Source organism: Argentina silus (assembly GCF_951799395.1).
Source record: "Argentina silus genome assembly, chromosome: 14".
Classification (NCBI taxonomy): domain Eukaryota; kingdom Metazoa; phylum Chordata; class Actinopteri; order Argentiniformes; family Argentinidae; genus Argentina; species Argentina silus.
Genome location: NC_139668.1, coordinates 16,115,692 through 16,130,543, shown reverse-complemented (window position 1 = coordinate 16,130,543; position 14,852 = coordinate 16,115,692). Strand labels below are relative to the sequence as shown.

At 45.1% G+C, this 14,852-nt stretch overlaps 1 protein-coding gene across 1 annotated transcript; it reads left to right on the top strand.

Moving 5' to 3' along the window:
- The first annotated feature begins 1,120 nt into the window (after nucleotides 1-1,120).
- wdhd1 (WD repeat and HMG-box DNA binding protein 1) lies at nucleotides 1,121-14,695 on the top strand. Its single transcript, XM_083685431.1, has 25 exons — nucleotides 1,121-1,219; nucleotides 1,483-1,594; nucleotides 1,696-1,847; nucleotides 2,854-2,965; nucleotides 3,446-3,496; nucleotides 3,698-3,793; nucleotides 3,966-4,058; nucleotides 4,556-4,662; nucleotides 5,786-5,951; nucleotides 6,319-6,529; nucleotides 6,701-6,885; nucleotides 8,008-8,192; nucleotides 8,368-8,609; nucleotides 9,189-9,326; nucleotides 9,576-9,732; nucleotides 9,952-10,066; nucleotides 10,264-10,395; nucleotides 10,662-10,900; nucleotides 11,009-11,148; nucleotides 11,328-11,387; nucleotides 11,533-11,564; nucleotides 11,650-11,808; nucleotides 12,556-12,695; nucleotides 12,975-13,110; nucleotides 14,053-14,695. The coding sequence occupies exons 1-25, from the start codon at nucleotides 1,143-1,145 to the stop codon at nucleotides 14,236-14,238; spliced, it is 3,423 nt and encodes a 1,140-aa protein (XP_083541557.1). The 5' UTR covers nucleotides 1,121-1,142; the 3' UTR covers nucleotides 14,239-14,695.
- The last annotated feature ends 157 nt before the right edge of the window (nucleotides 14,696-14,852 follow it).

The window sequence follows — 14,852 nt, the reverse complement described above, 5'->3', positions numbered from 1 at the left end:
CACACACACACACATGCACCCACCCCCACACGCACACACACACACACACACACACACACACATTATTGGAGACTATTGGATTTCATTGCAGTAATATTTAGACACAGCTGTCTGCAGCAGCCTATTTCCTGTTGTGCTTATCAAATTACCCCTCTCAGACTGTCAATGGAAATTCTACCAAAGATCAGATTGCCTGAGCCATATATTTGGCAAGGAAAGGCCAGGTAAACCGGGTCATATAACAAGCAAGCAAACACAATATGAAGATGATTTGAATTTATATTGACTTGGTTATTAATAGGGAATTTAAACAACACATCTTAATAAAGACATAATATTGTAAATAACGAATTAAGATACAGTAAAAAACAACAACAACAACAACAACAACAAAAAAAAACAACAACAACACAGTAGTAGCCTACACTCACATTTCCAGTCTCTTTCTGAAATGGATTTTTGGCATAACATCTGGGAGGAGTCGAGGGGTTAAACGTACTAAGCGTGATGACGTTGCTGGCGGGAACCTGTGGTCCCTCCCTTGTTTCCAGCAGCGCGGGAGATTGAACAGAGAAAGAGGACAGACTCTTCTACAGTTGAAAAGGTGCGTCTGATAATATCCTGCTTTTTATATTATCATATCACATAGATAGAGAATAGAGTGGCTTGTGCCACCTCGTATATCAAACATAGTATTAGTTTTAGCCAGCAACGTTAGTAATATAGTTTTTTTTATAGTTTGGAATATGTGATATGTGCGGTTGTTTGTCTTTCAGTTCTGCAGTTGTCAGCAATTACCTTTATTTTGACATGACAATTTTGACACACATTCAATTATTCGATATACATGAAAGTTGCCTTTGTAAAAGTGAAATGCAGGTTGCTGTCTTCTAGGCATGAAGCAATTCGCTTCCAGTAGCCTGCTAGCTTACTAAATACAGGCTTTAAAACTTCATGTTCATCTCACTTGTAACAGTAGTAGCATAGTTAGCTATGCACGCATAACATTAAATGTTATCAATTTTGACACAAGTGACATTTCTATCTTATGTCATGTGCTAATCATAGGAAGACGTCATTGCTAGCTGCACACACCACCTCTCTCTCCGTCATTAACAGTGCTGTCATTTGAGTGACATAAAATGCCTTGTGAGAGGAAACCCATGCGTTATGGCCACTCGGAGGGACACACAGACGTTTGCTTTGATGACACTGGAAAGTAAGTATGTCTCACCGTCCAGACATTAGGGTTTGTGTCAAAAGTGACTCTTAGTTCTGTTCGCACCTGTCACTGTTTTCTACTGCCACACTATTAAGAGAGATGGTATCTAGGAGTCACGCTTTTGGATTTACTAAAAATACCAATTGTTTATGTCAATCATGATGGACATTTCATAGTTGGCTAAGTTCTCCCCCAATGCTTTCTTGTCGACTGAGTTAGCAATAGGTATTGAGAGTCCTGTTGTTTTGAATTCTTCTCAGGTTCATAGTCACCGGTGGGAGCGATGGGGACGTCCGAATATGGGAGAGTCTGGATGATGACGACCCCAAGTCCATCAACGTTGGGGAGAAGGCCTACTCTTTGGCCCTGAAGGTGTGCCTCATGGTGTCCAAAAAAGTTAGCAATGCGTAGCACTTCGATTATGTGTTTCTCAGTGTCATGTACTAACGCCCCTCTCTCCTCCCCCTGTACAGAATGGTAAGCTGGTGACTGCGGCCTCCAATAACACAGTGCAGATACACACCTTTCCTGAGGGTGACCCAGATGGAATCCTCACCCGCTTCACCACCAACGCCACCCACGTGACCTTCAATGCCAGTGGGTCCAGAGTCGCTGCTGGATCCAGGTACTCTAGCCAGCAACAGGTCGACGTTTAGGGCTGGGATCACGGGGCGTTCGGTGGCGTGGCACACTGGGGCGCGTGCCGTGTCGTCGCGGGGTCCCTGGTTCGGTTCCGGCCGTCGACGTGTCCTGCATGTCATCCCTCCTCTCTCTCGCCCATCCTTCCTGTCGATCTCTGCTGTCTCTATCCCAATGGAGCAGAAATGCCCTAAAACATATAAAAAAGTAAAAATTGGGTGCAGGACTAGGCCGCTATCTTGGTGGGAAGATCTGTCTCTGCTTTAGCCAACTCTATTATTGTTAGCATGTTTGTTTTACAATCTGGCTGAGAGCAAGTGTTGATGCTTGTCACCTTTTTCCTCCTGATTAGATGGGTACACTTCTGGTCCAATCTTACAGTATCTCTCTCTCGCTCTCTCTCAGGGGGGGGCTCTGATTAAGTCAGTCTCTCCAAGATTTTGGATCAAGATTACATTTATTCTAGTGGATTTATTCAGGTTTCATAATGGCAAGCTTTTAAATGTAACACTCTTAGATTACAGAATGACAGTCACAGAATGCACAGACATCTATGTTCCAAACAGACGAGATGCTGTTTTCGATTTCTTCTATGATTAGTCTTGACTGGAGATAAATGTCTGTTTGCTGTATTGATTTTTCAAAATGGGTGTATTGCAAAAATTAAGGCACAGACCACGTCACTGGATTGGCTTTCTATTTCCACAAGGCTAATGTCCGTTCAAATATTGATTTATGACAACACAGACGGCTGAAGCTGGTTAAGGCTTATCTGACACCCACACCACAGATTTAGGAAATGCCAATTATGCTTCTCTCATTCGTGGATTCATTCATTTACACACTCACTCACTCAGTGTCTCTCTCTCACACACACACACACACACACACACACACACACACACACACACACACACACACATTCATTATATTGTGCCTTCCGTCTTCCATTAACTCCCTGGCTCACTGCTTTGTGTGTCTGTCTCTCTCAGTGACTTCATGGTGAAGGTGGTGGAGGTGTCTGACAGTAGCCAACAGAAGACGCTCCGGGGACACGAAGCGCCTGTCCTGAGTGTGACCTTTGACCCAAAGGATGAGTTCTTGGTAGGAACCTACCATATCACCATTCAGCCTGTAATATACACCATTTAGCTGACACTTTTTGTCCAAAACGACTTACATTGCAGTGAGTGCGTACATTTTTCAGTGTATGTGGTCCCAGCGGGAATCAAACCCACAACCTAAGCGTTGTTAGCGCCACGCTCGACCAAGTGAGCCACAGAGGACCAGGAGCTTGTCTCCCTACGATATACAAATTGTTGCATACTACTCCAGGAATAATGTATACATGACCAAATACATAGTTTGATGATGATAGTTTGATTTCCCTATTCTTGGTCAGGTTGCACAAGAACAAACCACACACGTACAGTTATAGTCACAGATCATACGTTATCGAACGTTGTAACACAGGGGAAACATGCACTGTAGACAACACAGGCATAGCAAACAAAACGGTTACCATGGCTTAAAATGCAATTGTGAATGATATGTGTCATAATGTAAACTGCCTGTCCATTCCAGGCCTCATCAAGCTGTGATGGATCTGTGGTTGTGTGGAAGATAGAGGAACAGGTAACCGTCAGACAAAAAAATCTACAACAATCACACCACTGCTTTCTGGTTGTAGTACGCGTATCTGTCATGATAGTTTGCGTTATTGTTTTGGAGCTCACCTATTGTAGTCCAGTTCAGATGCCATTTTAAAGAATGTTATGAACCAGATTTGTCAGTGTGTTTGATTGATGTGAAGAGCTTTGCTTTGTGTCCATCCAGACTCGGGTGACCAGTTGGCTGTTGCTTCAAAAATCCAATGATGTCAGCAACGCCAAATCCTTGTGCCGACTCGCCTGGCAACCCAGGGCTGCAAAGGTAACTAACCTACCTGTTCCAGGTACTCTGTGACTTAACCCTTGCCCAGTCAGGTATTCTCATTAGAGTTCAGATGATGCTCAGCTGGAGAGAAATCCAGCCTGCACAGTGGGTTCCCAGGATAAACTGAGTACAGGAAAACCTGTACTAATGTCTGTGTCTGTGTGTGTAGCTTCTGGCAGTTCCCGTGGAAACGACAGTGCAGCTGTACGGGAGGGACTCCTGGGCCCACGCGAGCACGCTGTCCGATGACCTCATCACTCAGGTGAGAAGAAAAATAAAACTAGGGTGAACTTTGCGCGCTTCATAGAAGTTGGTTATAAAATGCCTGTAGTCTGTATGTATACTTATGTATAATCAAATCAAACTATTTGTCACGTACATCGCATACAGCCCTAATTGACAGAGAAATGCTTTGTATAATGCTTCAAGTATTGTATATATTATATATATTAACAGTATAACTCATGTTTATTAAATTCCATGTATTCAATTATTATTATTATTATCGTTTTATAGCTGACTGTAGGTTGTTATTGCTGGGGATTTTAAAAAGCATGTATTGGAAAATGTGATGTTAATCCATTTTTCATGCACTATAAACTTACTCACCCATGTCTCTCTCACTGGCCCGTGCTTATACATTGTTAACTAAATGGAAAGTGCGGTTTCTTAGTGTCAGACCTTGTTAGAAATTCCCGTGTGGAAGTTGAGCTTTCCATGTAAATGAGTCATGTCCTCATCACCCTTCCCTATCACCAGCCAGTAAATGTGGTGGCCTGGTCTCCTTGTGGGAAGTTCCTGGCTGCAGGGAGTGTCGGAGGTTTGCTGACTGTTTGGGATGTGGAGAGCAAGCTGTGTGTGGAAAGGTACCAGGCAACATGTAATGGAAAAACCAGTATATGCACACACTCCAGCATTATGTTTAACACGCATGTTTATTAACACATATCTTTATATATTGGAATGTGCTTTAGGGTTCCATAATAACTAACCCCTTGAGCAGTTACATTATCTGTGACGGTCATAAAGAGTATCAGGATGGTCAGTCTCATTGATTAGGTAGTGCTGGCCACAAGCTTTTGACCTGTGATCAGGGGACGGCCCCATGGTAGGGTCATAGGGCAATAAGCCTAGTAGCCTAATATATATAATATATCTAGTAGTCTAATTATGTTTACTGCCTGTAACAGAATAATCGTAAATCCAGAGGCACCCTATACAACTTGTTGACAGGAGAAGATGAATATACACATTAAGTGTCTCTTCATAGGTTCAGTATGTCCCCAGGCGATAGAGACGTAAAACTTCTAACTACAGGACCATTGTTCTTCGAGCCTGTCCCCAGGGTGTTATCTAGGACTACTGTAGATCATGCCACCTGTTTTCAAGGTTAGGGTTAGGGATCGTTATTGTGGTAAATCCCCTAGACATAGATTTCCATCACATGTTCAGAGACATGTTCGCTCAAACATTGTCCTTGTGATATTCACATAATATGCTATGATGTCATAGTGTATAATGTAACCATAACTGGAGACGTTCTGCGCTTTTAGAGACCGGTCAGACTGCCGGGTGACGGTACATAAGATGTGGCCTATCTAACCCCAAGGTTAAAGGTCAACAAAGTTTGCCTCTTAATTAGCAACAGCTGGGGATCTCTGCTACTGCAGCAATCATAACGCGTCACATTTGCGTCATAATTGCATCATGTAGCAACCAGAACGTTTCTCCTTGTCTCCAAAAATTAGCTATGGACTTTTATAGCGTATTGTTCTCCTCGATTGAGCTGAAATTTTTGAAAGGTAAATAATATAATAGACATTATTATAATAATTTAATATTATTGAACTTTGTAGCACGCAAGGGTGATGAGGTGCTCACTGGGTTTTTTTGTGTGAAACCCCAGTGAGCACCTCCTCACCCTTGTGTGCTACAGAGTTCAATCTATTGATACTGTGGGCTTACTGTAGTCTTTCCTTCATCTGGTAGGCAGAAGCATGAGAAAGGCTACACAGTGTGTGGGCTGGTCTGGCACCCTTCTGGCAATCAGATAGCCTACACAGACACTGAGGGCTGTCTGGGACTGCTGGATGGGCTCTCCTCTTCCTCTTCCTCCTCCTCCTCCTCAACAGCTGCTGCTACCAAGAGTTCTAAGGTCAGTCTCAAGCCCAAGCTGCTTCCTATCACGTCCCTGTAGATTCTGACTTTGATATTTCCCAGACATTGAGGATTTAGTAGGCCTATATATCTATCTATCTATCTATCTATACACACATACAGTACCAGTCAAAAGTTTGGACACACCTTGTCAAGAGTGTGCAAAGCTGTCATCAAAGCAACTATTGGCTACTTTGAAGAATCTAAAATATAAAACATATTCTGGTTTGTTTAACACTTTTGTTTACTACATAATTCCATATGTGTTCCTTCATAGTTTTGATGTCTTCAATATTAATCTACAACATAGAAAATAATAAAAAATAAAGAAAAACCATTGAATGAGAAGGTGTGTCCACCACCAGGCACCAGCGAGCAAACAGGCCAAGGACTACGATGACCTCTTCGACGACGACGATGATGATCAAGTCATGGACGAGGGAATGAGTGAGACGCACTCGCCTGCTAAGAACCCCGTCGCCAGGGGGGACGATGACGATGATGATGACCTCATGCCTGCGACAGGCCGGGTGCGAAACAGAGGGGCGTTCCTTGATGACGATGAGAACTCTCGAGGTGAGAGGAATGAAAGTGTGATAGTCTAGTCTAGAGTGGCTGGAGAGGAAGTGAATTGGGGGAAGTCATTACACACCTGAGGTGACATACCAAAGACAAAGGTGTGGTCCTTTAAATCGTAAACACTATTCTCAGGTCACTGACACCGCTTAATAGATTTTTTCCTCACAGATACAGGCTCACTGAAGCTGGCCTTGGATAAGTACGGTGAAGATGATGATGCAGACAGTGCCATAGTGCCCCCTGCTGCCCCGGTGGTGCCCCTGCGTCCCGTCTACGACGGGCCCATGCCCACCCCACCCCAGAAGGCCTTCCAGCCAGGGTCCACCCCTGCTCACCTCATGCACCGCTTCATGGTGAGGGATGTTCACACGCCTGGGGCCTGTTCAACATGGTCCAGTCGGTCAGTGTTTAAAAGGGTCTAATGCGGTTAATGCTGCCATTGCAACGGTGGGATCCCTCAACACCGCTGCTGTGGCAGACACACGTTTTGAACATGTGTGAAGTGTACAAGTTGGGGACGAGCTGTAATGGATGTTTGAAAAGATATCTCCTATATTTTTGCAAAATCCAGCGGAAGAGCGGAGGGAGTGTTTTAAATATCAAGTTATCTTAACGGGGACCAACTGGTGTTTTTCAAATATCATTATCTACGCTCACGTAAAAATTACTGATATTGCAGATTCTCACGGGGCTAAAATTACGGAGAAGCTCTGGTAATGATTACATTACTCTGCCTCCCCTTGTAAAACTAATCCTGTCCGAATAGGGCTTAGATTGCTTTTATGTAATACAGTCCTTGGGCTGCTTTCAAATAATATAATTATTTATAATATTGTAAAATAAGCACACATTTTCTAAGTACAACAACAAAAAAATGAATGGCTATAGCCTGCAGGAAAATACTGTCTGCTTTCCAACTTTGTGACAATGCCATTGTAAAAAAAAAATACGTGAATTGCAATAATTCAAATGACATTAATTTCATATTTTAATATCAGCTCACAAATGGGGCAAGTGGCCACGCTATGAGCTACTATTTAACAATATCTATGCCTATCTGTTAGAATTGCTTGGCGGCGCCCCCTGGTGGTGAGGTGAAATACCTCTCCGCTGCTGTGGTGGTACGATCGCTCAACCATGAACCTTTTAAACTCTCACCTACTGTACTCTAATTAATACTAATTAATACTGTACTACTAATTAATACTAATTAATACCGTACTACTAATTAATTATGTAATTACAGATAATCTCAAAGAAGTGTGTTCTGGGTACATTATGTGTCAACAGGGGCTTTAAGGGGTGGTCAGAGCTTTCCAGACCTGACCAGGAAACACTACGAGCCCTGGCTCTGTCTTGACCGTAATCTTCACGTTACAGCAAAAAAAGACTGCCCCAAGTTGTAGTAACTAGGTTATCACACTGCCCCAAGTTGTAGTAACTAGGTTATCACAGAGTGTTTTCTCGTCGGCCAGATGTGGAACTCTGTGGGGATAGTGCGCGGCTACAACGACGACCAGGACAACGCCATAGACGTGGAGTTCCATGACACGGCGGTGCACCACGCCATGCACCTGTCCAACTCCCTGGGCCACGCCATGGCCGACCTCTCCCAGGAGGCCGTGCTGCTGGCCTGCCCTGGCACCGAGGAGCTGGCCAGGTAGGGCGGGGGGGGGGGGGGATGTTGGTTTGAGAATGGAAGCCTAGCCTTTCGCTGGAGCCTCTCTTGAGTTAATTCTTACAAAAGGCCTCTGTCTCTGCTTCTCTCTCTCTCTCTCTCTCTCTCTCTCTCTCTCTCCTTCATCTTCTCTCTCTTCCTCCCCCTCTCTACACAGTAAGCTCCAGTGCCTACACTTCTCATCCTGGGACACCAACAAGGAGTGGATGGTGGACCTTCCCAAAGGGGAGGATGTGAGGGCCTTGTGTCTGGGCCAGGGCTGGGCCGCGGCCGCCACCAGCGCCCTGCTGCTGCGTCTCTTCTCCGTAGGGGGAGTCCAGAAGGAACTCTTCAGCCTGCCCGGCCCTGTGGTCTGCATGGCAGGACACGGAGAGCAGCTCCTCATAGTCTACCATAGAGGTCGGTGCACGCGTGCTCGTACACTGTACATGTACTGTGAACACACACAGATTTCCACATGGACAGAAAATTTACACACACAGAAAACAGATGTAAACATGTGGCGAAGCGCTACACACATGACCAGTTCTAACCTTACAGAGTGATGAAGGGTCATGTAGTTCTATTAGAGGGTGAGGGATATTGTAGTTCTGTCCAAGGTGATTTAACCAGTTTTTAAGACCGGGGTTTGGTTGTGTGTGTTTCGTTCGTTCAGCCGTGGTTTTAGTTAAATTAGTGTCATGACCACATGCACCTAAAATGGCAAACTGACAGAATTTCATCCTCGTGAAAAACTACTTTCAAGGGATTGTCTTGTTTTTGGTGACTTTTACTGAGCTGCACATTTGCAGTAATTTCCCGCCGTTCTGGAACTTGACCACCACCATGTCATTCTGCCATGGATGCTCTGGCTAGCGGCCGCCATGACACCTACAGCCTACAAGCGTGATTAAGGGATTACTATTGGAAATGCAGGTTCTGGACCTCTTTTATGTAATCTCTTTGATTGAACTCTCTTGTCTGTGTGTGTGTTCTCAGGTACAGGTTTTGATGGGGAGCAGGCCCTGGGGGTCCAGCTGCTGCAGCTTGGCAACAAGAGACGACAGGTCATCCACGGGGAGCCCCTCCCTCTCTCCCGTAAATCCCACCTATCGTGGCTGGGCTTTACCGCAGAGGGTGAGTCAGAGCATCCCCTCCCAAACATAGACGTGTGTGTGTATCTAGAAGCTGCACCTAGACACAGACTGGTGTATATAGAATCTGAACCTAGGGGGTAGGGTCCTCTGGTCCTAGATCAGTGGTACTACAGGCGACTTCTACCTCAAGCCCATACGGCCCTCCTCATGTCCCCTCCTCTTCAACGTGATCCTCCACCGTCTAGTCTGCTGACTCATTGACCAGGTGATAATTCTGTTTGTTTTACAGGAACCCCATGCTTCATTGACTCGGAGGGTGTCGTGCGCCTGCTAAATCGTTCCCTGGGAAACACGTGGACACCCGTGTGTAACACCAGGGACAACTGCAAGGGCAGGTCGGATCATTACTGGGTGGTGGGCGTGCACGAGAACCCACAGCAGCTCAGGTAAGACCAGGTCCAGCTCTGCTCTCCATCATCCCCCTCTCCTCCTCATCCATCTCATCACTTTATCCCACTTTCTTCATCTTTCAGTTATCTACCTCCCCTCCCTTCTCCTCCCTCCTTTTAGACTCTCTCTCTCTCTCTCTCTCTCTTTCTCTCTCTCTCTCTCTGGTTCTTTGTGAAGATGAAGAGGTGTTAATCTTCATCTCCTTCCTTCCTCAGGTGTATCCCATGTAAAGGGTCACGGTACCCCCCCACGCTGCCCAGGCCTGCGGTGGCGATCCTGCCCTTCAAGATGCCCATGTGTCAGACCACCACAGAGAAGGGACAGATGGAGGTAAGGCCCAACTCACTGTTCAGCTCAGAGTCCACACAGAGTAATGTACAGTATGTATGCATGGCCCTAAATGCTGACAAATATGTTCTTCCTTTGTGAGTGGGTGACTGGTCCTGTATGTGGTGTTCTGTGCATGGCGATACAGATAGGAAACCCCCCCCTCACCATCTCCCCCACCTTTCCTCTGCTCCCTCCAGGAGCAGTACTGGCGCTCAGTGCTGCTACACAACCACTACAGCTTCCTGTCCTCCAGCGGCTATGAGATTGACCAGGAGGGCCAGAGCCAGGCCCAGAAAGAGCAGCAGGAGCTCCTAATGAAGATGTTTGCTGTGAGTCCTTTCCTGCTCAATTATGAAATTATATATATATTTTTCCATTTGTATAACTTGAAAAACTATAACTTTGCAACTGACATTGCAAACACTGCACACCTCCTCCCTCCTCCCCCACCTAACTATTCTGGATGTTTCTTTTTTGTCCTTATGATGTGACCTCATGAGTCCTTTGGTTCAGCTTCCTTCCATCAAGTTGAGGTTGTAATTTGTAACCTTTTTTAACTAATAACGTTATCTGTATGTTGCGGTCCTGTCCCTAGCTGTCCTGTAAGCTGGAGAGGGAGTTCCGCTGTGTGGAACTGGCGGAGCTGATGACTCAGAACGTGGTGACCTTAGCGATACGCTACGCCTCGCGGTCCCGACGCATGGTGCTGGCACAACGACTTAGCGAGCTCGCCCTGGAGAAGGCCAATCAGCTGCAGGCGGAGGTGCTGGAGGAGGAGGAGGAGGAGGAGGAAGAGGAGGAGCCCGTGTACTCCAATGCCAGACGGAACTCTGAGTAAATGAATTAAAGGAATTTGTGACTATTGCCGTTTTTTTTTAGTTTTTTTTTATGTGATCTTCAATAAAAGCACTGACTAACACACTGACCTTATTGAATTAATAGGCACGGCCAGAACAGCAGCAAGAGGAGTGCAGGCCGCCAACACAGCAGCAGACAGGCGCAGCGGGAGGACGGTGACGAAGAGGGCGAAGAGGAGGGTCAGGAAGAACAGATGGAGGACGCAGCGGAGAGCAGAAGAGAACGTGAGCTCCTCCCTCACTAACCCTCCCTTTACCTGCCCTTTACCTGCCCCTCTCTCGCATGTCATCTCAGTCTGCGTCACCTGTGCTTTCAATGAATACTACACTTTTAATAGTTTAATGTACATTTGTAGGCTGCTTGAAACTTACCCTGTAGATCTAAATCGTCTTTTACCCTGTAGGCCTAAAACCGGTTTCCAAAGGGGCTGCTGCATCACCTGAGAAAGCTTCTCCCAAACCAAGTATGTAAACAAATAGTTTTGTTCTGTTTATCTGTTCATCACCCTCATGAAATGTGTGCGCAACTTTGATAATGAGGTTATACTTGGCAATGGCTATTGTTAGGATACATTATTGAGTAACTCTCTCTCTCTCTCTCTCTTTCAGTAAGCAAAGAGGGACGAGTGAACCCTTTCAAGGTCAGTCACTTACGCTTTTGAAAAGTCTTAACGAATAGAATGAAGGTGAATGAATCGCTAATGAATCAGCTGTTATGACCTCCAGGTGTCTGGCTCAGGGAAGTTGTCAGGGTCGTCCAGAGTGACCAACGTCCTGGACAGTATGACCTCGGCCAGCAGGAAACCTTCTCTCCTCAGCAACCCCGGGGGGAAGCAGAGCAAAGCCCCTGTCCTTAAACCACTGGCACCCAGGCCCAAGACCAAGGTAACGTACATTATTAGCAAGAAAGAAGAGTTGCACACTGCTATATAGAGTTGTCACGATACCAACATTTTGACTTTGATATCAATACCAGCTTAAGTATCACGATTTAGATTCTTAAACAATACCACGGTGACCGAAAAAACAACAGCAGGATGCAGAGTGCACTGCCTCCCACCCACTATGACCGACAAATTACACTCATAAGATAATATTCCACACAGCTCAAAGTAAATACTGCAGTAACGTTGCAGGCGTGCCTCCCAAAAAAATGACGATTGCCTCCAGTTATGTTTACATTCAGAAGTTTGACGCGTGGACATTCATCGCGTTGATGCTACCGTGTGTAATAAAGAATAAACTCTTCAGACATGCATTGTGTTTATGGAGCATTACTGAACTGCGGAGAGGATATGTTATGATGGTCAATGGACTGTATGGTCATGATAGAGTGAATTATTGATGAAGTCAGAGTAGTTTGTTTGAGTAGTGACTGAGTAACATGAGTGAGTTAGGTTACTGAACTCGAACACTGCACCTAGGTGACAACCTACCATCCCCTGCTAAACTTGCACTTCTGGTTAGACGCTAACTGCATTTCGTTGTCTCTGTACTTGTACTCTGCACAATGACAAAGTTGAATCTAATCTAATCTACTGACTGAAGAGTGTACAGGACATTTTGTGTGTACAGTGTATTGAGTGTACATTTTGTACAATACATGCATTTAACCACTGCTGTCTCCCCCAGACCCAGTCAACACTGCTGCAGATGAATGCCCCCAAAGTAGCCAATAAGAAGCAACAAGAGGAGCAGCTTGCGGTGGATAGGCTGAAGCAGACAGAGGCCCCGCCTCCAGCCTCTGCAGGAGATAATGCTGAAAACAAAAAGTAAGAGATGACTACATTCATATTCTGCTGTCTGCAGCTGAGAGCTAGAGTATAAAGTTTGTTTTTCCCCCAATCTGAGTTGTGTATATGGGTTGTTTACAATGAAAACGGTACAAGAAAAACAATAGGATCACAGATGTAGCACATATGAAATAAGATCATGTCAAATGTTTTTCAATGGAAAGCATGAAATGGAGACTTCTTGTTGGACAGGCTCAGGTAGTGCCTCCTCTTTCAACACGTGGTCAAAACATGTGGTCACTCCTCCCACCTTTGCAGGCCAAAAACGGGCTTCCAGCTGTGGCTGGAGGAGAACAGGAAGAGCATCCTGGCTGACGAACCAGACCTGGAGGAGACGGATGTCATCAAGGAGGCTATGGGCCGCTTCAGGACCCTGTCAGCAGACGACAGGCTGGTATGACATCCACTGTGTGTGTGTGTGTGTGTGTGTGTGTGTGTGTGTGTGTGTGTCTCGTGTGTGTGTGAGAGCGCATGGTACATTGAAATGGCTTGCTTGTGTGATTTTTAAAGATACATACTTACTACATGTACTGTAGAGAAGGCTCATTGACCTCAAAGCTGATGACGGGTACCCAACACCGGTACCCTACCGGTAGAAAGTAGTTCCTTTTTCGCTACTGCCTTATTAACCCTCATCTCCGAGTAAGCTACACAAAGACACTTCTAATCTATGTGTGTCTGTATTGGGAGTCTGGTTCGTGACCCTGCACACACTAAGCCACTCAGGAGAGGGGTAGATGACACTCTGCATAAGAGACTAGAGGGGAGGAGGAGGAGGAGGAGGAGGATGGGAGGATGGGATGGAGGAGGAGAAAAAAAAAAAGGAGAAAAAAAGCAGGCTTTAGATGCCTGTTGCTTGGGAACCCAGTTTGTGGGCAGGAGGGCACAGTGCATTGATCTTATGGTAATGATTGTGTGTGTGTGAGAGAGAGAGAGAGTGGGGTGTATTAGGCAGTAAATACAGGAGAGTGGGGGTGCATTTAAGGCGAGTATTCAGTTGAGGGGTTGAATAGGAGTGGGAGGTTGTGAGGAGGGGAGAGGGCCTGGCCGCTCTGACATGCGTCTGCTGATGACTCATCACAGCTCCATTACGTCCAGGGCTTTTGTCTCTGCTCAGAGGAAAACATGAGGAAAAAAGGCTGAACGAAAACGGCCTGTCAATAGTGATTACACATAACAGGATGCCGTTTTAAACTGCATGGCTGAGTCGTGTGGGTCTTTGTGTTGGTGAAGACGAGTCTGCGGTGGAGATGAATATTGATAATTGTATAATTTTGCCTTCATTGTGAGTGTCAGACTTTATGTTTGTGTGTTTTCTTCTCTCTTTGTCCTTTAGTCCTGGACAGAGAGGGCCAAAGGCCAGTCTGGAGATCCTGCTGATCACAAGAAAAGAAAGAGAGGAGAGGAGGAGGGTCAAGGAGATGAGGATGGACAGAAAGAGGGGGATGAGACTGGTGCCAAAAAGAAAAAGGCCCTGGACACTTCAGCCAGGCTCTCAGCATTTGCTTTCAACAAAAACTAAACCAAGACATGGACACATTTTTATATTTGGTTGTTTGGTTAATATTTTTGTGAAATAAAGTGAAATATTGTAGCTGCTCGTTTTTGTGTCGACAGTAAATGTTAATATTTTTCGTATGTTTTATTTTTATTTGTACAATGTTTTATTTGATCAGAATATGCAGTCTCACAGTATTCAGGTGACCTAATTAAATCAGGTTGGCATGCCTGTGGTGTATCCTTGTCGGTGTTTGCCCAGAGATTTTAGAAGCATACTTCTGCCTCAAACTAATACAAAATGTAAGAATGTGGAGAGAGCTAAACTGTAAAAACTTATTCTGTTCATGTATGTATAGGGCCTCAAATGTGGAACATGCAACTAATTCTGTTGGATTATGGTTCTTGTTTTAAAACTGTTTTATGAGTTATTTTCTATTCTATTGTACTGCAACTACTAAATAAAATTATGTACCTGCTGATGTTTTGGTAGCACTGTTTTGGTTTGGTCAACCCCCTATGTACTGAGAACTTTTGCATAATCTACATGTTTCATCTAGATCCAAGGAATGTAATAGTTATTACATTCCTTGCCCAGGTGCTGGTAGTGACAATGGATTACTGTTCACTGTTCTTTAC